At 33.3% G+C, this 24,941-nt stretch overlaps 1 protein-coding gene across 1 annotated transcript in view; it reads left to right on the top strand.

Annotated features, from left to right (window-relative positions):
• mrps9 (mitochondrial ribosomal protein S9) overlaps nucleotides 1–24,576 on the top strand; it is a 33,793-nt gene extending 9,217 nt beyond the window's left edge. Inside the window, exons 5-11 of the mRNA XM_067374719.1 lie at nucleotides 13–92; nucleotides 10,048–10,133; nucleotides 10,298–10,373; nucleotides 10,478–10,646; nucleotides 12,954–13,062; nucleotides 13,587–13,756; nucleotides 24,281–24,576. Coding sequence (XP_067230820.1) covers nucleotides 13–92; nucleotides 10,048–10,133; nucleotides 10,298–10,373; nucleotides 10,478–10,646; nucleotides 12,954–13,062; nucleotides 13,587–13,756; nucleotides 24,281–24,372 — 782 coding nt within the window. The 3' untranslated portion in view covers nucleotides 24,373–24,576. The remainder of the gene's footprint in view (nucleotides 1–12; nucleotides 93–10,047; nucleotides 10,134–10,297; nucleotides 10,374–10,477; nucleotides 10,647–12,953; nucleotides 13,063–13,586; nucleotides 13,757–24,280) is intronic.
• Nucleotides 24,577–24,941: the final 365 nt, after the last annotated feature.

Here is a 24,941-nt window from a genome sequence, read left to right as displayed (position 1 = left end):
TCTCTCTCTTAGCTGTCCAGTGGGATGCAGAAGGACGGCCTTTCCACTTTTTGTTCTACACAGGGAAACAGTCCTACTATTCTCTCTTGCATGTGAGTTCCTGCTCTTCATATCTGTTAAATGCTTACATAAATGCTTAAATTTGTTACATAAAACATACAAAGCCAAAGTGTTCTAGATGATATTTAAACAATACTGTAGCTGTGGAGATAATCAATATAGGGCCCAAATCTGTTGTTAACCAATAAAAGAATTTGATATTTAATACTTAATTGAAATTCAGGTTCAATTGTCCCTATTTTTACATTTCTTAATTCCACCATAATTTTACTCTCGCTTTAAAACTAATAATTTAATAAAACTGTTAAATTTAAAATTTCTAGCATATTTCAAAAAAAATTCATTGTGTACATTATAAAATGGTGATTAGTTTTTTTGTTTTCTAATTGTTTTTATTTAGGCAGAATAATAGAATTTTAATATTGATCATTTATCAGCCATAAATATTTACAGAAATACCAATTTCAGTAAATGAAAATATTCATTTGGAAATTTTTTTTTTTTTTTTTTTTAGCACTCCTCTGATGGCACGTTTTGACTGTGTCCGTGTGTTTTTTAATCAATCTTCATTTGGATGAATCAACATCTTTCAGTAGATGTGTGAACAAAACCTCATTTAACATTATTTGTAGCTCGTCTCCCATCCAGTATTCACAGTAAAGCTGTGCTTTTTTGCTTTTGATTTGAAACAAAGTTTGAGCTTTCAGATTCTGTGGGTTTTATAATAAAGTTCAAACAATATTTTATTTTGGCGCGCTTTAATGTGGCATGACTATGAAGCCGAACTAAGGGAATTATTCCAGTCTTCAGTGTCACGTGATCCTCCAGAAATGCTGATTTTCTACTCAAGAAACATTTCTTGTTCAAAAAAACATGTTAAAATATTTTTTGTGTATTCCATCACAGGAATAAATTATTTCTATAATTATTATTTAAATTCTAATAGTTATTCACAGTACTGTTTTATTGTGTTTTGATCCAATAAATGCAGCCGTGGTGAGCTCAAGAGACTTCTTTCAAAAACAAAACAAAAAAAACTTACCAACCCCAAACTTTTGAATAGTGTATATTGTTAAAAAGCTATAAAAGCTGCCTTATGAACAATTTAATATTTATACAGCTCAATGATATGCTACAGACCTTAATTAGTTAAAGGTACATCGAGCGATTTCTGAGAACCGCTGTTGAAGGTGTATCGGACTGAACACCACAACACACTTGTAGCCAATCAGCAGTAGGGGGCGTGTCCATTCATGATTGGGTAGAAGAGAGCCAATCAGCAGTAGGGGGTGTGTCCACCCATTATGGGGAGGAGAGAGAGTGAGCAAGAGGGATATTTGAAGAAAGACTTTAGAAAGGGAGATGACATTTCAAAAGAGTTAAGCTCAGAGGAATATCAATGAAAAGATGGGTTATGATAAGGCAAGATTTTTAGAATATTAGAAAAGCTTTTTAGCACTGGAGAGACCTAAGCGGGAAAAGCTGAAAACAGACGCTGAGGTTTCTGCTCCATACACGTGTAACATTTGTTTTGCTATGTTTCACAGAACCAAGATATGCTGTTGTTGTGATGTTAGCTCTAGTAACAGGACAGTTTTGAGAGTCATTGTTTGTCTGGAGCTGCTGGAGACTAACAACCAACTCTTGCTTTGTATATACTCTGTGTATATATATATATATATATTTTTTTTTTTTTCCTTGTTTATTCATCATCTTCGTTTTATTTTTCGTGAATCATTATTTTGCTTCGCTTCAGCTATGATAGAGATATCCACTCTTGAATTATATCAAATATCAACAGTTTCTCAGAAATCACACTGTACCTCTAATTGATTATTAAATAAACTTTATTATTAGTTTTTTTGGCTAAATTTATTGATATCGGCCAAAACTTAAAGGGATAGTTCACCCAAAAATGAAAATGATCCCATGATTTACTCACCCTCAAGCCATCCTAGGTGTGTATGACTATTCTTTCAGACAAACACAATATGAGATATATTTAAAAATACCCAAGCTTTATAATGAGAGTGAATTTAAAGCGATTTTGAAGTAGTGCATCCATCCATCATAAAAGTAATCCATATGGCTCCAGGGGGTTAATAAAGGCCTTCCGAAGTGAAGCGATGAGTTTTTGTAAGAAAAATATCCATATTTAAAACTTTATAAACTTTATATCACGGTTCAAACAAATGCATGGGCTGTGCATCAAACTCAAGCTCCTCTAATCTTAAAGGGATAGTTCACCCAAAAATGAAAATTTGATGTTTATCTGCTTACCCCCAGGGCATCCAAGATGTAGATGACTTTTTTTTCTTCAGTCGAACACAAATGATGATTTTTAACTGCAACCGCTGCCGTCTGTCAGTCAAATAATAGCAGTGATTGGGAACTTCAACTATAACAGTAAATAAAACTTGCTTAGACAAATCAAAATTAAACCCTGCGGCTCGTGACAACACATTAATGTCCTAAGACACGAAACGATCGGTTTGTGAGAGAAACCGAACAGTATTTATATCATTTTTTACCTCTAATACACCACTATGTCCAACTTCGTTCAGCTTCCTGTTAGTGAGGTCAGATCGCGCTCTGACAACGGAAGTGATGTCTCGCGCTCATTGAAGTAAATGGGCGAGACATCACTTCCGTCATCACAACGCGTTATTTGACCTCACTAACAGGAAGCTGAACGATGTTGGACATAGTGGTGTATTACAGGTAAAAAATTATATAAATAATGTTCGGTTTCTCGCACAAACCGATCGTTTCGTGTCTTAGGACATTAATGTGTCGTCACGAGCCGCAGGGTTTCATTTGGATTTGTCTAAGCAAGTTTTATTTACTGTTATAGTTGAAGTTCCCATCTACTGCTATTATTTGACTGACAGACGGCAGCGGTTGCAGTTAAAAATCATAATTTGCGTTCGACTGAAGAAAAAAAAGTCATCTACATCTTGGATGCACTGGGGGTAAGCAGATAAACATCAAATTTTCAACTATCCCTTTAAATCGAAATCCTGCGACATTTCTCTTTAAAAATTCTCATTTTACAGTTCTAATTCGTATCCAGTGTTTTGTTTTGCTCTCTCTTCTGCACTTCATTATTGCATCATGCGTTGGGTCAGAGGTTACTTTTCTGCCGCAAATAATGTGTACGGCCGTCTGCCGGAAGCTAGATATTAGAGTTAATATAGTTTCGAATAAGGATATTTTTTTACAAAAATGCATTGCTTCGCTTCAGAACCCTCTGGAGCCGTATGGATTATTTTCATGATTGATGGATGCACTTTTTGTGGCTTCAAAATCTTAACCCCCATTCACTCCCATTATAAAACTTGGAAGAGGCAGGATATATATAAATATATCTCCGATTGTGTTCGACTGAAAGAAGATAGTCATAAACACCTAGGATGGCTTGAGGGTGAGTAAATCATGGCATGATTTTTATTTTTGGGTGAACTAATCCTTTAAATTTTGTTGTCTCTTGAACTGGTTTCTGCTTTGTCTGGTCTGTGACTGAAGGGAGTGGCACAGAGTGTAGGTGGGGGGCACATCACAGAGATGTGGGATGTTAGGAGGGGCACAGACGGAGAGAGGCGATCCCCTAAAGAGGGCCTGGATGGGGTGATGGGGAACAGCCAGAGAGAGGCTTTGTTTGACATTTTACACTTAGTGTGCTGAATAAAATTAAATAGAATGGTTGTTGTTAAAACAAACCAGTATAAATCAGAGATCGGAATGATTAAGAAAATGGTAATGGAAGGTTTGGATTTGTAAGAAGAGGAAGATGAGTGTGACGGAGCTCTTTCTCCTTCTTAAATCCCATTTACAACAGGGAGCATCACACACTTCACTAGGCACGCCAGGGCTTTGCGATATTAGGTGTGCGTGTGAGTGTGTATGCCTGCACACGTGCTGTTCTTTGTGTGTAGGTGTGTGTGCACATCAGCCTCAGGGGTTTTACGGCGATGGGAAGAGCCCCAGAGAGCCTCCTGCGTTAACCGGCTCTTTGTCACCACGGCTAATTCCTTTTCAAAGTTTGTTTGTTTTAGCTTATTTTTCCCTTCTCTACCATTCATCTCTGGACTCGACCTTGGGCTAAGACGTCTCTCAGTAGCAGTAAGGAGTTTGTGTGTGTGTGCGAGTTGACTAATGCGCCATTGTCCTCGGTGCGCCCAAGCCCCTCATCCTCCCCTTTGCCCTGCAGTGGCTGGGACCCCTGCTGCTAATTTAAATAGGTATGTCAAATCTGCCGGCGTGCACCGGCTCTCTCATCCAGCGTCGAATCGCACAGAGGTGCTCCGTGCTCAGAAACCCTGCAGTGTGCAGAAAAATGTTCAGCTCTCCTTCCTGCAGACAGCAATATTTATCTAGCATGAGCAAAAGGAAGCAAAACACAAACAACATCCAAACTCTTAAGATACACGGATGGTAAATATGGACATTTACCAAGGAGACTTATATTCTGTAGCTAATGTATCAGGACATTTTTACAGCTATCGAAGTACCCCGCTTGCACACTCAATTTAAGTAACCAAGTATTTATATATATATATATATATGCATGCCAAAATGAGGTCTTTTTTTGATAGATTTGGGTGGTGGTACATTTTTTTTCTTTTTTTAAAGGTGGGGGTTTACTCAGTGCTAGATACATTTACAAATACATTTTTAAAGATTATTTATTTATTTATATTTAAAATAATGGCAGGAAGTTATGTAGCTACAATGTAACTGGAAGCGGTTTTCAAAAGTTTTAATTAATATTTTATTAAGGATATATTATATCTAAAGTGTTCTTAAACAATATAGGGCTGCAGTATTGACACATTTCATGATTTCATTAGATTTTGATTCACATTCATAAGCTTGTGGTTTGATTGAGTTCTATATGGATTAATTGGGGTATGTATCAGGTACAATACATGCCAAAATTTCTCAAGTAAAAAATATCTAATGCTGTAATATGCAGAGTACCCCAAATGGTACATATAATTTTAAAGCATAAAATTAACTGATTTGTATAGGTAACATTATAATATGTGACCCTGGACCACAGACCCATATAAGGGTCAATATTTTGAAATCATCTCAAAGCTGAATAAATTAGCTTTCCATTGATGTCTGGTTTGTTAGGATACAACTATTTGAAAATCTGGAATCTGATGGTGCAAAAAAATCTAAATATTGAGAACATCAGCTTTAAAGATGTCGAAATGAAGTCCTTAGCAATGCATATCCACTCACAAAAATATATTTTTGATATATTTACGGGTGGAAATTTACAAAATATCTTCATGGAACATGATCTTTACTTAATATCCTAATGATTTTTGGCATAAAAGAAAAATCAATAATTTTGACCCATACAATGTATTGTTGGCTATTGCTCCAAATATACCCGTGTGACTTATGACTGGCTTTGTGGTCCAGGGTCACATATAATATAATAATCCTAACCATAATGTTAAAAATAACTTTATAATGACATTATATTTCTAGTTTCTTGAAATATCTATAAATATTTAAATGGTGGCTGTCATAAAAACATGACGTATATATTGAAACATTAAATATTGAAGAACAGGTTAAGTAAAAATAAAATTAATATGCAATATAGTGCGTATATTTATAAAAATGCACCTCTCTGGAGTTCATTTTTCTAGCTGACTGATGTTTATGTACATTGAATGGCTTTTCTGAGGTGAATGTTACATTACATCACATTGTTCGCAAGCTGTGTTATTGACGTCTTTCTGCGGTTTAAACTCTATTACATGTGATATGGATTTCGATAAGTTGTACTGTATCTTTCAACATACCTTCCGATGTTCATTTGTTTATTTCACACTGTAACTAGTAGTAAAGCAGAAGAGATTATCAGTTTATGTTGCCGCTTCGCTTTATCTGCAATGTAAACCCGAATAAGTTTGGCTATGATATTCCCAATTTTAAGTAAGCAGAATTATCAAGTTTTTAGTTTGTAGTACTTATGCATGTTAATTGCTCCTAACTTGAGGTAGCTAACTCAAACATTTTTATAGCAATTTACATAAAAGATTTAGTTAATTAACATTTTTATTTTGAGTTCTTGCAAATCAAGAGTTAGGTGCTAATAGTATGCAAAATGGTATTTATGGTTTCATTTTATTAATAAAATGTACAGAATTTGAAAGCTTTTTGTGGTTTATTGGATGGGAGTCATTCTACATTGTTTTGTTCATTCATAAAACGGCATAAGCTATAAAAGATCTATTTTTTGGGATTTAAGAATCAATATGGGTTAATGAAAATAAGAATCTTTATAACTTTCTATTGATAAAAAAATCCCGAAAAAAATGTATCAAGGTGTCCACAACAATATTAAGCAGTTTTCAACTGAAATAATAATAAAAAATAATAATAACTTAAACACCAAATCAGCATATTAAAATTATATCTGAAGGATTGTGTGACTGAACACTAGAGTAATGACTGCTGTAAATGTTTGAAAATATATTAGTCATTTTAAATTGTAAAAATATTTCTTGCTATATAATACCGTTTACTGTCAAAGTGCAGTCTTGTTGAGCAAAAGACTTTTTCAAAAACATTAAACATGTTACTGACCCCAAACATTTGATTGATAGTTCATTTATAGAATATATGGCATATGATGCAAAACATTACTGATTTTCTGGTGGCTCCAAAACTCTTTTCCCTGAAATTGTGAGAATGACTAATCTGTTAGATCTTGCTATCTTCATGTGTTTATCTCTGCATTGATGTGTTGAATTCACAACAACATTTAATGCATCACAGAAAACCAGGCATGAAAATATCAGTAAAAGATCAACAAGTTTAATACCAGACCGTTTTTCTTGCGTTCATCAACTGGCCTGAATCACTCTCTCACTTTCAGTCCTTATTTTTGAACACTATAGTCCTGCCTTACAGTTTTAAAAGCCGGTCACCTTTTCATAGATGCATTGCCTGTTTGTACGTGCATTAGCTGGACTAGCCTAAAAATTATTTTATTTTCGTATCATTTAAACCAAAGAATCACCATTTTTGGCACTGCAGTCAGATTTAATTCCTAATTTGGTAAATATATCAGGAATAGCTGCAGAGTGGACTGACTGGCAATGACAAAGACGTCCATTTAACACATGTATACCAACAATTATTCACTAGAAACACAAGCTCATAATGTGAGTACTTCCTGCTTTTAACAGTAGGCCCTTCAACTTTGTATCTCATGTTCATTATGCTGTATTTTTCGACTTAACCTTCAACAAAAATCCCATGTGCACTTTGGGAGGAGCAAGTCTGTACAATTTAACCATGATTTGTTGAATACAAGGAGCCTCTGCCAACCAAAAGGCTACATTGAAAGTTCATATTAAAGCTGAGATCGAGGAGCCTCTCTCCCCTCCTAAAGGCATTTGAATTTCTCTGGATTCGTTATGGCGCTGTGATCACGAACGTGTAACGCGTATTCCCCCGCTTTTTTCCTCCCTCCCCCCTTTCTTTTCTATTACTCCTCCTTTTTTGTGCTGAAAATTGGTTTTTGCCCGATGTTTGCTTTTTTGGCGAGTAGCGGTGGATTATACGCACTCTATCAGGACCGAATTAAACAAACAGCTGTGGGATAATTGAGGGGGAAATGAATTCTCGCACAGGCGTGAGGAAGGTGCCGACGTGAGCTGCATGCCAGCGTCGGGCCCCGCGTCAGACCCCTGCTCCGCACCGCTCCAGCACCACCACGCCTGACGGGCACTCCAGGCTCACGGGCGCGATGCCAATTTAGACAAGTGTGCCCGAGGATGCCATCCTTCTCCGCATGGCAGATTCTCCTGTCAGGAGGACGTGCGAGTGTGTGTGTGTGTGTGTGTGTGCGTGTGTGTGTGTGTGTGTGTTAGAAAGGAGAGAGAAAGTGTGGGGGGTTACGGCCCAAGTGCTCCCCAATTCAATTTTCCCTCCATACAAACACACACTCACACACACACACACACACACACAATTCAGCCAGAGCTGAAGAGAGAGAGATGAGATCTGCCTTCATAATGGAGACTGTGTGTGTGTATCTGTGTGAGTGTGTGTGTCGGGGGGATTTTCAAATCCCTGCTTTTGCTTCACTGCATCTTTTCTTTTGAGGGATTCCTGAATATCTATGAAGAATACCTCGTCCTTCATTCGGTGTATTCATTGACTTATTAGTCAACAGAGACCACGCTCAGAGGATTCTTCTTTTTTTAGTAATATTTCTTAGTGTAGCTTGTTTCTGCCAATAATTAAACAACAAAGGTAATTGCAACTTTTCATCTCACAATTATGTCTTTTCTCAGAATTGCAAGATATAAACTGCGCAATTGAGAGAAATAGTCAGAATTGCACATTAAAATGTCAGAATTGCGAGGTATAAACTCAGAATTGCTAAAAATAAAGTCAGAATTGCGAGATATAAACGCAACTGTGAGAATTAGACAGAATTGCACATTATATTGTCAGAATTGCAAGATATAAACTCACAATTGCTAAAAATAAAGTCAGAATTGCTAGATAAACGCAACTATGAGATATAAACTCACAATTGCGAAAAATAAAGTCAGAATTGTGAGATAAACTTTCAACTGATGGTCAGAATTGCGAGAAATAGTCACAATTGCAAGTTATAGTCAGAATTGTGAGATATTAACATGCAATTGCAAGAAATAAAATCAGAATTGAGAAATAAACTCAGAATTGCACATTATAATGTCAGAATTGCGAGATATAAACTCACAATTGCGAAAAATAGTCAATTGTGAGATATAAACTTTCAACTGATAGTTAGAATTGCGAGAAATAGTCACAATTGCACATTATAATGTCAGAATGTGAGCTATAAACTCACAATTGCAAGTTATAGTCAGAATTGTGAGATATAAACATGCAATTGCAAGAAATAAAATCAGAATTGAGAAATAAAGTTAGAATTGCTCATTATGTCAGAATTGTGAGATACACAGAATTGCGAAAAATAGTCAGAATTGCGAGATATAAACTTTCAACTCTATAACGTGCAATTCTGACTTTCTCAATGTCAGAATTGCGAGATATAAACTCACAATTGACTTTTTTTTTCTCCAATTCTGAATTTTTTTTTTCTCACAATTACGGGATATAAACTTGTAATTCTTTTTTTTTCTCGCAATTCTTGCTTCTTTTCTCAGAAATGTGTTGCAATGGCAAGTTATAAAGTCCAATTCTGAGGGGAAAAAAGACTGAACAAGCCCAGTCTTGGGAGACAACACAGGAATCGTAATGTCAAAAAAACACTAGGTGCACAGGTTCTGCTCCAAAATACAACAAACCACATTCCAGCCAATCACCGACAAGATGGCTGGCATTTTCTATCACAGGAAGGATGAATTCTACAAGAAGCGTTTTTTTTTTTGCATAAGCTCATAAGAATTTTCAATATATCAGCTGTTACTAATAAGCTAATATTGAAACAATATTGTAAAAACATGCTCTGTTTTGTTTGGTATTTACTATAAATGCAACTGTGAGAAATAGTCAGAATTGCACATTATAATGTCAGAATTGACTTTTTTTCTCCAATTCTGACTTTTTTTCTCACAATTACAAGATATAAACTTGCAATTCTTTATTTCTCGCAATTTTTGCTGCTTTTCTCAGAAATGTGAGATATAAACTTGCAATGGCAAGTTATAAAGTCCAATTCTGAGGGTAAAAAAGACTGACTTTTATTGTCAGAATTGAGTTTATATCTCACAATTCTGACTTTAGAAATTCAGTTCTGACTTTATAACTCGCAATTGCATTTATAAAGTCAGAATTGCAAGATATAAACTCAGTTCTGAGAAAAAAGTCAGAATTGCGAGATAAAAAGTTGCAATAATTTATTTTTTATTCAGTGGCAGAAACAAGCTTCTATCTGCTCTTACAGAAATGGCATTAAAACTGACCACTTCCCATTTCTCTCTTCTGTCACTCTAGGATCTGTATGAGAAGATTCTGGCCATAGAGAGACATCAGGACGAGATGAGAAATAAAGGTCTATATACAACAGATACCAAACAAATGTGAGAATTTCAAAACTTCCTGCAAGAAAAACTTTTAATTTTATGTGTTTAGCAGATGTTTTTATCAAAAGCAATTTGTAACATACAATGCCAGAATAAAAAGCAAAAAAAGCTTTCCTCAAAATGATGAATTTAATGGCTAAAATGTGTTTGTTTCTTTTCAGTGTGCTGACTGGGAGCAGGTGGCTGTTAAAAGAGGAAATGGAGGAGCATCTGGTAGAGAACATTTCAGATCAAGATGTAAGAACTGATACACTGTCCGAATCCTATACAGCGCGTAATTCAGGATGAAAGCACAAGAGGGTGCTGTTGGCAAACTAAGTGAATTGTGTTATTTTGTGTAGTACATGCGGTTGATCCAGCTGATGGAGAGGTTGTTGTCCATGCCCTACTGCTCTCTGGAGGAGGAGTTTGTGCTGAAGTTTCGCCGGCATCTGGAGGTTCAGTCCCGTAAACAGGAGATTCCTGTGATACAGTACGACCCACAGGGAGTCGCTTTCAGCGTCGCTGATGGTACGACGTAATATTGACATCTCAAATACACACACTTTAAAAAAAATGCTGGGTTAAAAACATGGACAAACCCAGCAATTGGGTTGTTTTAACCCAGCGGTTGGGTTAAATGTTTGCCAATCTGCTGGGTAGTTTTATTTAACTCAACTATTGTTTAAAAATGACTGTATTTCTTGCTTAAAATGAACCCAAAGTATGTTGAAAATGAACATTTATTAAGTTTAATGAATAATAATTAAACAATAAACATTTATTAAATTGCTTGCTTATTAATAAATGTTCACCTTTTGATTATTATTGTTGCCTCTAGTAATTATTTGTCTGATTTTTAATTTCCAACATATTTTGGGTTAATTTTAAACCAGACATATAGTCATTTTTAAACAATAGTTGAGTTAAATAAAACTGCTCAGCATGTTAGGCAAACATTTAACCCAACCGCTGGGTTAAAACAACCCATTTTTTAGGTTTGTGCATTTTTAACCCAACATTTTTTAGAGTGCAGGCTGCGAAAATATTAGTTTTTTATATTATTTGTTTTTGCAAACCCCATAAAAGCCTTTTCCCAACTCTACTGATGTGTAGACTTGATTTCCACCTCTCAGATCTTAACTCTGTAATCAAATGTGTGTAGGCCTGATATATTTCTGAATCTGATTGTTGGCGATAAACACATTTATTGTGCACTTTAAATTGCAATGGTAGCCACTCAAATAAGGGAATTCAACTTCAACAATTCAACAATTTTTATGAATTATAGGTTTTTTATATAGTATTACCAGATTTGTTCATATTTTGAATTAGCTTTTATTTCTATATTTTCAGTTAGTCATTTTGTGTTTGCCTTTTGTTTTTCATTTCAGCATTTGTAATTTCAGTACTTCAACTTATACTTTTTCAGTTAGTTGCATTAAAATTTTTCATCTAATATTTTATTTTATATTTTTGTTCTATTATATAGTATATATTATTTTATTTTTGTTATTTCAGCTTTATTTCACTGGTGTGTATTCATTGTGTCAGGTTTGACATCATTTGTTTGTGTGTATTGTAACCGATCATGATGCGTCTGTATGAATATTCTATTTCACTATCATTCAAATACTATTAGTTTTTTTTAAATAATATTTTGAATTAGTTTGTTTTTATATTGTCCATATTCATTTTAATATTAGTTAAAAGTTAATTAATTTTAAAAAAAGTAATTTTAGATTTTTGTAATTTTTAGTCGTTTTTAATGTCTTCATATAGTTTTATTAATTTTTAATTTCAGTTTTAGTTATTTTATTACCTCGTTAAACTAAATTAAAATAAGAAATGTTAAGAAAAATGTTTTCATATTTTATTTTACTTAACATTTATTTCAAGTAATGATTTTGTTTTTTTGTTTTTTTTCTTAAAGGTGCCCTAGTTTTACCAAATGTAATATAAGTCTAAGGTGGCCCCTGAATGTGTCTGTGAAGTTTCAGCTCAAAATACCCCATAGATTTTTTTTTTAAATACATTTTTTTAACTGCCTATTTTGGGGCATCATTAACTATGCACCGATTCAGGCTGCGGCCCCTTTAAATCTCGCGCTCCCTGCCCCCTGAGCTCTCGACTATAATACAGTGCATTTACAAAGTTCACACAGCTAATATAACCCTCAAATGGATCTTTACAAGATGTTCGTCATGCATACTGCATGCATGCTTGAGTATAGTATGTTTACATTTGATTCTGAATGAGTTTGATAGTGCTCCGTGGCTAAAGCTAACATTACACACTGTTGGAGAGATATATAAAGAATGAAGTTGTGTTTATGAATTATACAGACTGCAAGAGTTTAAAAATGAAAATAGCGACGGCTCTTGTCTCCGTGAATACAGTAAGAAACGATGGTAACTTTAACCACATTTAACAGTACATTAGCAACATGCTAACAAAACATTTAGAAAGACAATTCACAAATATCACTAAAAATATCATGATATTAGCTATGCCAAGGTAAATTACATTTTTGATTCTAGGTCACCTTTAACTATAATTGTATTGTTTCAAATGAGTTTTGAGAGCTACAGCAGAGCTGCTGGTTTTCAGTCAGGTTCAGATCTTTCCTCACGAAATGAGCGAGAGTAAACAATGACCGAATGTTAATTTTTGGGTGAGCTATCCCTTTAAGTCTCGTGGTCCTACGATCTGAGAGGTAAAGAATTTTTTATTCTGCAAGGTTGCCGCTTGTCTCAGTTGATTCTGTTTCTTCTGTACACACTCACTTAATTCCCACATCACTCTAGCTTAGTCTTTCCCTCTCTCTCCTTCCCACAGGCAGAAGAAAATCTGCCAAAGCCAGTATCACCCTCAGAGACAGCGGCTCTGGGAACGTCACAATCAACGGCAAGAACTACCTCCACTACTTTCCCGTACTACAAGACAGGTGTGTGTGCCTCAGTTCTGCATCACATCTTCATGGAAAGATCCTTTCAGCACATCAAGAGCTTGAATATTTGTTTTAATCTAGTTAGTATGCCATAAATGAGAGCCGCACCAAAACTGTTCAAATCCATGTGTGGTGAGTGTGCTCAGTTTTTTAAATGTGGTTGAAAAGTTAATTACACAGATGAGTGAGCCGGAGACTCGGCGCTGTCGGCGTGCGGCCGGCTGCCCGCCCTTATCACTCCGTCCGCTTCACACAGGCCTAATTGGAGCAGAAGGGGAGTGTTGCTCTGTGTCAGCACTGTGGGCCGTCCCGCGAGCGACTGCACACGCTTGCATCGCGTCCTCTCAATAGTTCTTACAGTGGCGGGATTATGACTTTGTCTAAATATGACGATACAGTCCTCAATGGGGGATTTGCAGGAGTGTCATTCATACAGATGCTGAAAGCTTGAGCAGTCCAGTAGAGAGAAACATGTTCTTAATTCTGCCTCGCCCCACTTTTCACTCTTTTCTTTCTCTCAGGGAGCAGCTGCTGTTTCCTCTGCACTTTGTGGGCATGCTGGGCCGGTTTGACATCGAGGGCAGTGTGGAGGGCAGCGGTCACTCTGCTCAGGCGGGCGCTCTGCGATTGGCCATCTCACGGGCGCTGCTCAGCTTTGTGTCTGAAGTAGAAGTGGAAAACATGAGGCAAGGTGTGTGACAAGAAGCCCATTACATCACAGTGTGGGAAACCATAGACATTTTATTGACCAACAATAGTGTGTTTCTTCTTGTTAAAATTTTAGTTTATTTTAATATTAATGACGTTGGCAGGTATATTAAACTGCAGGCCTAAAACACCGGTCCAATATTTGACACGTTTCCAAAAGATGTAAAGATGGCGAGTTATTTTTCGCTTCTCTTTTCTCTGGTAGTCGAGACTAACAGATGCTGTTAGTTATGAAAGCTTGTTTCTGCCAATGAATAAAAAAATGAAAAAAATGAAAAAAGATTGCGACTTTTTATCTCAGAATTCTTCTTTCTCACAATTGCGAGTTTACATCTTGCAATTCTGACTTTTTATCAGAATTGCAAAATATAAACACAGTTGCAAGAAATAGTCAGAATTGCGAGTTATAAATTCCAATTCCGAGGGAAAAAAAAAATTTATATTTCACAATTTTGTTTTTTGTAACTTGCAGTTGTGACTTAATATCATACAATTCTGACTGTATATCACACAATTCTGACTTTATATCACAATTCTGACTCTTTTTATCACACAATTCTGACTATATCATGCAATTCTGACTTTATATCATGCAATTTTGACTTTATTTCACAATTCTGACTTAATATCACACAATTCTGACTTTATATCACACAATTCTAACTTTATCTCACAATTCTCACTTTATAACTCGCAATTCTAACTTTATATCACAATTCTGACTTTTTTTTTTATCACACAATTCTGACTTAATATCACACAATTCTGACTTTATATCACACAATTCTAACTTTATCTCACAATTCTGACTTTATAACTCGCAATTCTAACTAGGGATGGGCATGATTAATCGACGATCGATAATTGATCGTTAAGAATTTCGTCGATCACGTTAATTTGTTATCGATTAATGCATTTTTTGCATTGCGTAGTGTGAGTCTTGAAGCAATTAAATGAATTTCACTGTGTGGCAGCAATTAAACATTTTACCACCAGGGTGCAATATTTTACACCATACTCGGTTATCTGTGATCTTCCGTTTTGATTCTGAGGGAGAATCCCCCACCCCTGAATTGCACACCTACAGACTGGAAAGTGAACGGAATAAGGTTCCCCGGGCTGGCCAAGTTAGCGCGCAGGTACCTGTGCATCCCGGCAACGTCAGTCCCCTCAGAGCGGGTGTTTTCCGCGGCTGGACTGACGGTCACCAGGTTGCGGTCGCGTCTGACCCCAGATCATGTCAACATGCTTATATTTCTCAACAAAAATCAGTAGACTGGTGCAGAAGTTGTATGCGAGTTACTAAAGTTAGTTATTTTTCACGAGGCTTTAAGTAGCCTAATTTGTTAAGTTAGCCTAATTGTTAGGAAGGCTAATATCTGGCTCTTTCTTCTGGCTTGGATAGTTTTGTTACATTTTGACACAACCTGTCAGATCTAAGTATTATTATGTTTTTTAAGTTACGGTTTAACATGATTCTTTCTTATTATTATTATTTTGGAACAAATGAGGTCTCTGTTTAGAAACGCCGGCTCGCAGCTGCAGGTTCCACTGCTTTAGAGCACCGCATATGCACGCGCATATATGTTTGGTTTGCCTAACTGAATATAGTTTAACTGTCTGCCACAAGTTGATCTTGTAATAAAGGTCTCAACGAGGAAAAACACGCTGTGTTTTTATATTCATTGCATTTTGTATTCATTGTATTTATTGCATTATAATTACACATGAATTATAAAAGTTAAATAATTAATTGTATTATAAAAATATTAATGATTAATCGATAGTCGATCATTAATTCTTCCGACGATCGACTAAGAAAATTTAATCGAATGCCCATCCCTAATTCTAACTTTATATCACAATTCTGACTTTTTTTTATCACACAATTCTGACTTTACATCACACAATTCTGACTTAATATCATACAATTCTGACTTTATATCACACAATTCTGACTTTATATCACGCAATTCTGACTTTATATCACACAATTTTGACTTTATCTCACAATTCTGACTTTATAACTCGCAATTCTAACTTTATATCACAATTCTGACTCTTTATCACACAATTCCAACTTTATATCATGCAATTCTGACTTTATATCATGCAATTTTGACTTTATTTCACAATTCTGACTTAATATCACACAATTCTAACTTTATATCACAATTCTGACTCTTTATCACACAATTCCAACTTTATATCATGCAATTCTGACTTTATATCATGCAATTTTGACTTTATTTCACAATTCTGACTTAATATCACACAATTCTAACTTTATATCACAATTCTGACTCTTTATCACACAATTCCAACTTTATATCATGCAATTCTGACTTTATATCATGCAATTTTGACTTTATTTCACAATTCTGACTTAATATCACACAATTCTAACTTTATATCACAATTCTGACTCTTTATCACACAATTCCAACTTTATATCATGCAATTCTGACTTTATATCATGCAATTTTGACTTTATTTCACAATTCTGACTTAATATCACACAATTCTAACTTTATATCACAATTCTGACTTTTTTTTATCACGCAATTCTGACTTTATATCACAATTCTGACTCTTTATCACACAATTCTGACTTTATATCATGCAATTCTGACTTTATATCATGCAATTTTGACTATTTCACAATTCTGACTTTATATCACACAATTCTAACTTTATCTCACAATTCTGACTTTATAACTCGCAATTCTGACTTTATATCACACAATTCTAACTTTATCTCACAATTCTGACTTTATAACTCGCAATTCTGACTTTATCACACAATTCTGACTTTATATCACACAATTCTAACTTTATATCACAATTCTGACTTTTTTATCACGCAATTCTGACTTTATATCACAATTCTGACTCTTTATCACACAATTCTGACTTTATATCATGCAATTTTGACTATTTCACAATTCTGACTTTATATCACACAATTCTAACTTTATCTCACAATTCTGACTTTATAACTCGCAATTCTGACTTTATATCACACAATTCTAACTTTATCTCACAATTCTGACTTTATATCACAATTCTGACTTTATATCACAATTCTGACTTTATATCACAATTCTGACTCTTTATCACACAATTCTAACTTTATCTCACAATTCTGACTTTATATCACACAATTCTGACTCTTTTTATCACACAATTCTGACTTTATATCATGCAATTCTGACTTTATAACTCGCAATTCTGACTTTATATCACAATTCTGACTCTTTATCACACATTTCTGACTTTATATCATGCAATTCTGACCTTATATCATGCAATTTTGACTTTATTTCACAATTCTGACTTTATAACTCGCAATTCTGACTTTATATCATGCAATTTTGACTATTTCACAATTCTGACTTTATATCACACAATTCTAACTTTATCTCACAATTCTGACTTTATAACTCGCAATTCTGACTTTATATCACACAATTCTGACTTTATCACACAATTCTGACTTTATATCACACAATTCTAACTTTATATCACAATTCTGACTTTTTTTATCACACAATTCTGACTTTATCACACAATTCTGACTTTATATCACACAATTCTAACTTTATATCACAATTCTGACTTTTTTTATCACACAATTCTGACTTTATATCACAATTCTGACTTTATATCACAATTCTGACTTTATATCACAATTCTGACTCTTTATCACACAATTCTAACTTTATCTCACAATTCTGACTTTATATCACACAATTCTAACTTTATCTCACAATTCTGACTTTATATCACACAATTCTGACTCTTTTTATCACACAATTCTGACTTTATATCATGCAATTCTGACTTTATAACTCGCAATTCTGACTTTATATCACAATTCTGACTCTTTATCACACATTTCTGACTTTATATCATGCAATTCTGACCTTATATCATGCAATTTTGACTTTATTTCACAATTCTGACTTAATATCACACAATTCTGACTTTATCTCACAATTCTGACTTTATCTCACAATTCTGACTTTATATCACACAATTCTGACTCTTTTTATCACACAATTCTGACTTTATATCACACAATTCTGACTCTTTTTATCACACAATTCTGACTTTATATCACACAATTCTAACTTTATCTCACAATTCTGACTTTATATCACACAATTCTGACTCTTTTTATCACACAATTCTGACTTTATATCACACAATTCTGACTCTTTTTATCACACAATTCTGACTTTATATCACACAATTCTAACTTTATCTCACAATTCTGACTTTATATCACACAATTCTGACTCTTTTTATCACACAATTCTGACTTTATATCATGCAATTCTGACTTTATAACTCGCAATTCTGACTTTATATCACAATTCTGACTCTTTATCACACATTTCTGACTTTATATCATGCAATTCTGACTTTATATCATGCAATTTTGACTTTATTTCACAATTCTGACTTAATATCACACAATTCTAACTTTATATCACAATTCTGACTCTTTATCACACAATTCCAACTTTATATCATGCAATTCTGACTTTATATCATGCAATTTTGACTTTATTTCACAATTCTGACTTAATATCACACAATTCTAACTTTATATCACAATTCTGACTCTTTATCACACAATTCCAACTTTATATCATGCAATTCTGACTTTATATCATGCAATTTTGACTTTATTTCACAATTCTGACTTAATATCACACAATTCTAACTTTATATCACAATTCTGACTTTTTTTTATCACGCAATTCTGACTTTATATCACAATTCTGACTCTTTATCACACAATTCTGACTTTATATCATGCAATTCTGACTTTATATCATGCAATTTTGACTATTTCACAATTCTGACTTTATATCACACAATTCTAACTTTATCTCACAATTCTGACTTTATAACTCGCAATTCTGACTTTATATCACACAATTCTAACTTTATCTCACAATTCTGACTTTATAACTCGCAATTCTGACTTTATCACACAATTCTGACTTTATATCACACAATTCTAACTTTATATCACAATTCTGACTTTTTTTTATCACGCAATTCTGACTTTATATCACAATTCTGACTCTTTATCACACAATTCTGACTTTATATCATGCAATTTTGACTATTTCACAATTCTGACTTTATATCACACAATTCTAACTTTATCTCACAATTCTGACTTTATAACTCGCAATTCTGACTTTATATCACACAATTCTAACTTTATCTCACAATTCTGACTTTATATCACAATTCTGACTTTATATCACAATTCTGACTTTATATCACAATTCTGACTCTTTATCACACAATTCTAACTTTATCTCACAATTCTGACTTTATATCACACAATTCTGACTCTTTTTATCACACAATTCTGACTTTATATCATGCAATTCTGACTTTATAACTCGCAATTCTGACTTTATATCACAATTCTGACTCTTTATCACACATTTCTGACTTTATATCATGCAATTCTGACCTTATATCATGCAATTTTGACTTTATTTCACAATTCTGACTTTATAACTCGCAATTCTGACTTTATATCATGCAATTTTGACTATTTCACAATTCTGACTTTATATCACACAATTCTAACTTTATCTCACAATTCTGACTTTATAACTCGCAATTCTGACTTTATATCACACAATTCTGACTTTATCACACAATTCTGACTTTATATCACACAATTCTAACTTTATATCACAATTCTGACTTTTTTTATCACACAATTCTGACTTTATCACACAATTCTGACTTTATATCACACAATTCTAACTTTATATCACAATTCTGACTTTTTTTATCACACAATTCTGACTTTATATCACAATTCTGACTTTATATCACACAATTCTATCTTTTTCTCACAATTCTGTGTTTATATATCGCAATTCTGTCTTTTTATCACACAATTCTGACTTTATATCATGCAATTCTGACTTTATAACTCACAATTCTGACTTTATATCACACAATTCTGACTCTTTATCACACATTTCTGACTTTATATCATGCAATTCTGACCTTATATCATGCAATTTTGACTTTATTTCACAATTCTGACTTAATATCACACAATTTCTGACTTTATCTCACAATTCTGACTTTATCTCATGCAATTCTGACTTTATATCACACAATTCTGACTCTTTTTATCACACAATTCTGACTTTATATCACACAATTCTGACTCTTTTTATCACACAATTCTGACTTTATATCACACAATTCTGACTCTTTTTATCACACAATTCTGACTTTATATCACACAATTCTGACTCTTTTTATCACACAATTCTGACTTTATATCATGCAATTCTGACTTTATAACTCACAATTCTGACTTTATATCACACAATTCTGACTCTTTTTATCACACAATTCTGACTTTATATCATGCAATTCTGACTTTATATCATGCAATTTTGACTTTATTTCACAATTCTGACTTAATATCACACAATTCTAACTTTATATCACAATTCTGACTCTTTATCACACAATTCCAACTTTATATCATGCAATTCTGACTTTATATCATGCAATTTTGACTTTATTTCACAATTCTGACTTAATATCACACAATTCTAACTTTATATCACAATTCTGACTCTTTATCACACAATTCCAACTTTATATCATGCAATTCTGACTTTATATCATGCAATTTTGACTTTATTTCACAATTCTGACTTAATATCACACAATTCTAACTTTATATCACAATTCTGACTTTTTTTTATCACGCAATTCTGACTTTATATCACAATTCTGACTCTTTATCACACAATTCTGACTTTATATCATGCAATTCTGACTTTATATCATGCAATTTTGACTATTTCACAATTCTGACTTTATATCACACAATTCTAACTTTATCTCACAATTCTGACTTTATAACTCGCAATTCTGACTTTATATCACACAATTCTAACTTTATCTCACAATTCTGACTTTATAACTCGCAATTCTGACTTTATCACACAATTCTGACTTTATATCACACAATTCTAACTTTATATCACAATTCTGACTTTTTTTTATCACGCAATTCTGACTTTATATCACAATTCTGACTCTTTATCACACAATTCTGACTTTATATCATGCAATTTTGACTATTTCACAATTCTGACTTTATATCACACAATTCTAACTTTATCTCACAATTCTGACTTTATAACTCGCAATTCTGACTTTATATCACACAATTCTAACTTTATCTCACAATTCTGACTTTATATCACAATTCTGACTCTTTATCACACAATTCTAACTTTATCTCACAATTCTGACTTTATATCACACAATTCTGACTCTTTTTATCACACAATTCTGACTTTATATCATGCAATTCTGACTTTATAACTCGCAATTCTGACTTTATATCACAATTCTGACTCTTTATCACACATTTCTGACTTTATATCATGCAATTCTGACCTTATATCATGCAATTTTGACTTTATTTCACAATTCTGACTTTATAACTCGCAATTCTGACTTTATATCATGCAATTTTGACTATTTCACAATTCTGACTTTATATCACACAATTCTAACTTTATCTCACAATTCTGACTTTATAACTCGCAATTCTGACTTTATATCACACAATTCTGACTTTATCACACAATTCTGACTTTATATCACACAATTCTAACTTTATATCACAATTCTGACTTTTTTTATCACACAATTCTGACTTTATCACACAATTCTGACTTTATATCACACAATTCTAACTTTATATCACAATTCTGACTTTTTTTATCACACAATTCTGACTTTATATCACAATTCTGACTTTATATCACAATTCTGACTTTATATCACAATTCTGACTCTTTATCACACAATTCTAACTTTATCTCACAATTCTGACTTTATATCACACAATTCTAACTTTATCTCACAATTCTGACTTTATATCACACAATTCTGACTCTTTTTATCACACAATTCTGACTTTATATCATGCAATTCTGACTTTATAACTCGCAATTCTGACTTTATATCACAATTCTGACTCTTTATCACACATTTCTGACTTTATATCATGCAATTCTGACCTTATATCATGCAATTTTGACTTTATTTCACAATTCTGACTTAATATCACACAATTCTGACTTTATCTCACAATTCTGACTTTATCTCACAATTCTGACTTTATATCACACAATTCTGACTCTTTTTATCACACAATTCTGACTTTATATCACACAATTCTGACTCTTTTTATCACACAATTCTGACTTTATATCACACAATTCTAACTTTATCTCACAATTCTGACTTTATATCACACAATTCTGACTCTTTTTATCACACAATTCTGACTTTATATCATGCAATTCTGACTTTATAACTCGCAATTCTGACTTTATATCACAATTCTGACTCTTTATCACACATTTCTGACTTTATATCATGCAATTCTGACTTTATAACTCGCAATTCTGACTTTATATCACAATTCTGACTCTTTATCACACATTTCTGACTTTATATCATGCAATTCTGACCTTATATCATGCAATTTTGACTTTATTTCACAATTCTGACTTTATATCACACAATTCTAACTTTATCTCACAATTCTGACTTTATATCACACAATTCTGACTCTTTTTATCACACAATTCTGACTTTATATCATGCAATTCTGACTTTATAACTCACAATTCTGACTCTTTATCACACATTTCTGACTTTATATCATGCAATTCTGACCTTATATCATGCAATTTTGACTTTATTTCACAATTCTGACTTAATATCACACAATTCTGACTTTATCTCACAATTCTGACTTTATAACTCGCAATTCTGACTTTATATCACACAATTCTAACTTTATCTCACAATTCTGACTTTATAACTCACAATTCTGACTTTATCACACAATTCTGACTTTATCACACAATTCTGACTTTATATCACACAATTCTAACTTTATATCACAATTCTGACTTTTTTTATCACACAATTCTGACTTTATCACACAATTCTGACTTTATATCACACAATTCTAACTTTATATCACAATTCTGACTTTTTTATCACACAATTCTGACTTTATATCACAATTCTGACTTTATATCACAATTCTGACTTTATATCACAATTCTGACTCTTTATCACACAATTCTAACTTTATCTCACAATTCTGACTTTATATCACACAATTCTAACTTTATCTCACAATTCTGACTTTATATCACACAATTCTGACTCTTTTTATCACACAATTCTGACTTTATATCATGCAATTCTGACTTTATAACTCGCAATTCTGACTTTATATCACAATTCTGACTCTTTATCACACATTTCTGACTTTATATCATGCAATTCTGACCTTATATCATGCAATTTTGACTTTATTTCACAATTCTGACTTAATATCACACAATTCTGACTTTATCTCACAATTCTGACTTTATCTCACAATTCTGACTTTATATCACACAATTCTGACTCTTTTTATCACACAATTCTGACTTTATATCACACAATTCTGACTTTATATCACACAATTCTAACTTTATCTCACAATTCTGACTTTATATCACACAATTCTGACTCTTTTTATCACACAATTCTGACTTTATATCATGCAATTCTGACTTTATAACTCGCAATTCTGACTTTATATCACAATTCTGACTCTTTATCACACATTTCTGACTTTATATCATGCAATTCTGACCTTATATCATGCAATTTTGACTTTATTTCACAATTCTGACTTAATATCACACAATTCTGACTTTATCTCACAATTCTGACTTTATCTCACAATTCTGACTTTATCACACAATTCTGACTTTATATCACACAATTCTAACTTTATATCACAATTCTGACTTTTTTTATCACACAATTCTGACTTTATCACACAATTCTGACTTTATATCACACAATTCTAACTTTATATCACAATTCTGACTTTTTTTATCACACAATTCTGACTTTATATCACAATTCTGACTTTATATCACAATTCTGACTCTTTATCACACAATTCTAACTTTATCTCACAATTCTGACTTTATATCACACAATTCTAACTTTATCTCACAATTCTGACTTTATATCACACAATTCTGACTCTTTTTATCACACAATTCTGACTTTATATCATGCAATTCTGACTTTATAACTCGCAATTCTGACTTTATATCACAATTCTGACTCTTTATCACACATTTCTGACTTTATATCATGCAATTCTGACCTTATATCATGCAATTTTGACTTTATCTCACAATTCTGACTTTATAACTCGCAATTCTGACTTTATAACTTGCAGTTGCGACTTTATCTCACAATTCTGACTTTCTCAGAATTGTGTGATATAAAGTCGCAATTACCTTTATTTTTTTATTCAGTGTCGGAAACCAGCTTCCACAGTTAGTAGACTTGAAGTATTAGAAAACTTTGTCATCATCTGTTTTCTCTGCAACAGCTGGCCTGCTGACCGCTGATCCCAGGATCAAGGAGAGGAAGAAACCAGGGCAGGAAGGAGCACGGAGAAAGTTCACATGGAAAAAGCGCTGAAGGAAAGGGGGCAATGCAGCACTGGATTCCTGAGAGACACAACTGCTCTCTCACTGGATTATTGGCTTTTTCCATGGACAACTGCTGATCAGACTTAAATCAGCCCTTTCATCAGTTAAAAATGATCAAATATATCGCTGTTGGACATCCGTGAGCTGAAAGGAAACCTTTCTGTTGCCGACATTTAATTGTCCTGTTCTGTGCGTCGTGTATATTGATGTTGTTGAAAATGTTAATATAAACAATTTTCAATAAATATTTTTTTTCCTTCAAAAATGAAGATAGTTTAGGTTGCAATGCTTCTAATCACCACAAGAGGGCAGCAAAAATCTTCTTTTGAAATTAATTCACTTTGATACATTTTGCTGTTTTTAGGTTTTTGATTTTTTTTTGGCTAGGTGCTTGATTTGATACACTTGTGGCAATGAGTCTGATTGAAACACCTGAATTCACAAATTAAAGGGTGCGTCTCAATACTTTAAGGTAAAAAATTTGTATATAAAAATGATTCATATGGAGTGCTTAATTTATTAGACCACCACCCAATGTAATGTTTGTGCAACAGTATT

The sequence above is a fragment of the Chanodichthys erythropterus genome, chromosome 21, assembly GCF_024489055.1.
Source record: "Chanodichthys erythropterus isolate Z2021 chromosome 21, ASM2448905v1, whole genome shotgun sequence".
Lineage (NCBI taxonomy): Eukaryota > Metazoa > Chordata > Actinopteri > Cypriniformes > Xenocyprididae > Chanodichthys > Chanodichthys erythropterus.
This window is presented reverse-complemented; position numbering and strand designations above follow the sequence as displayed.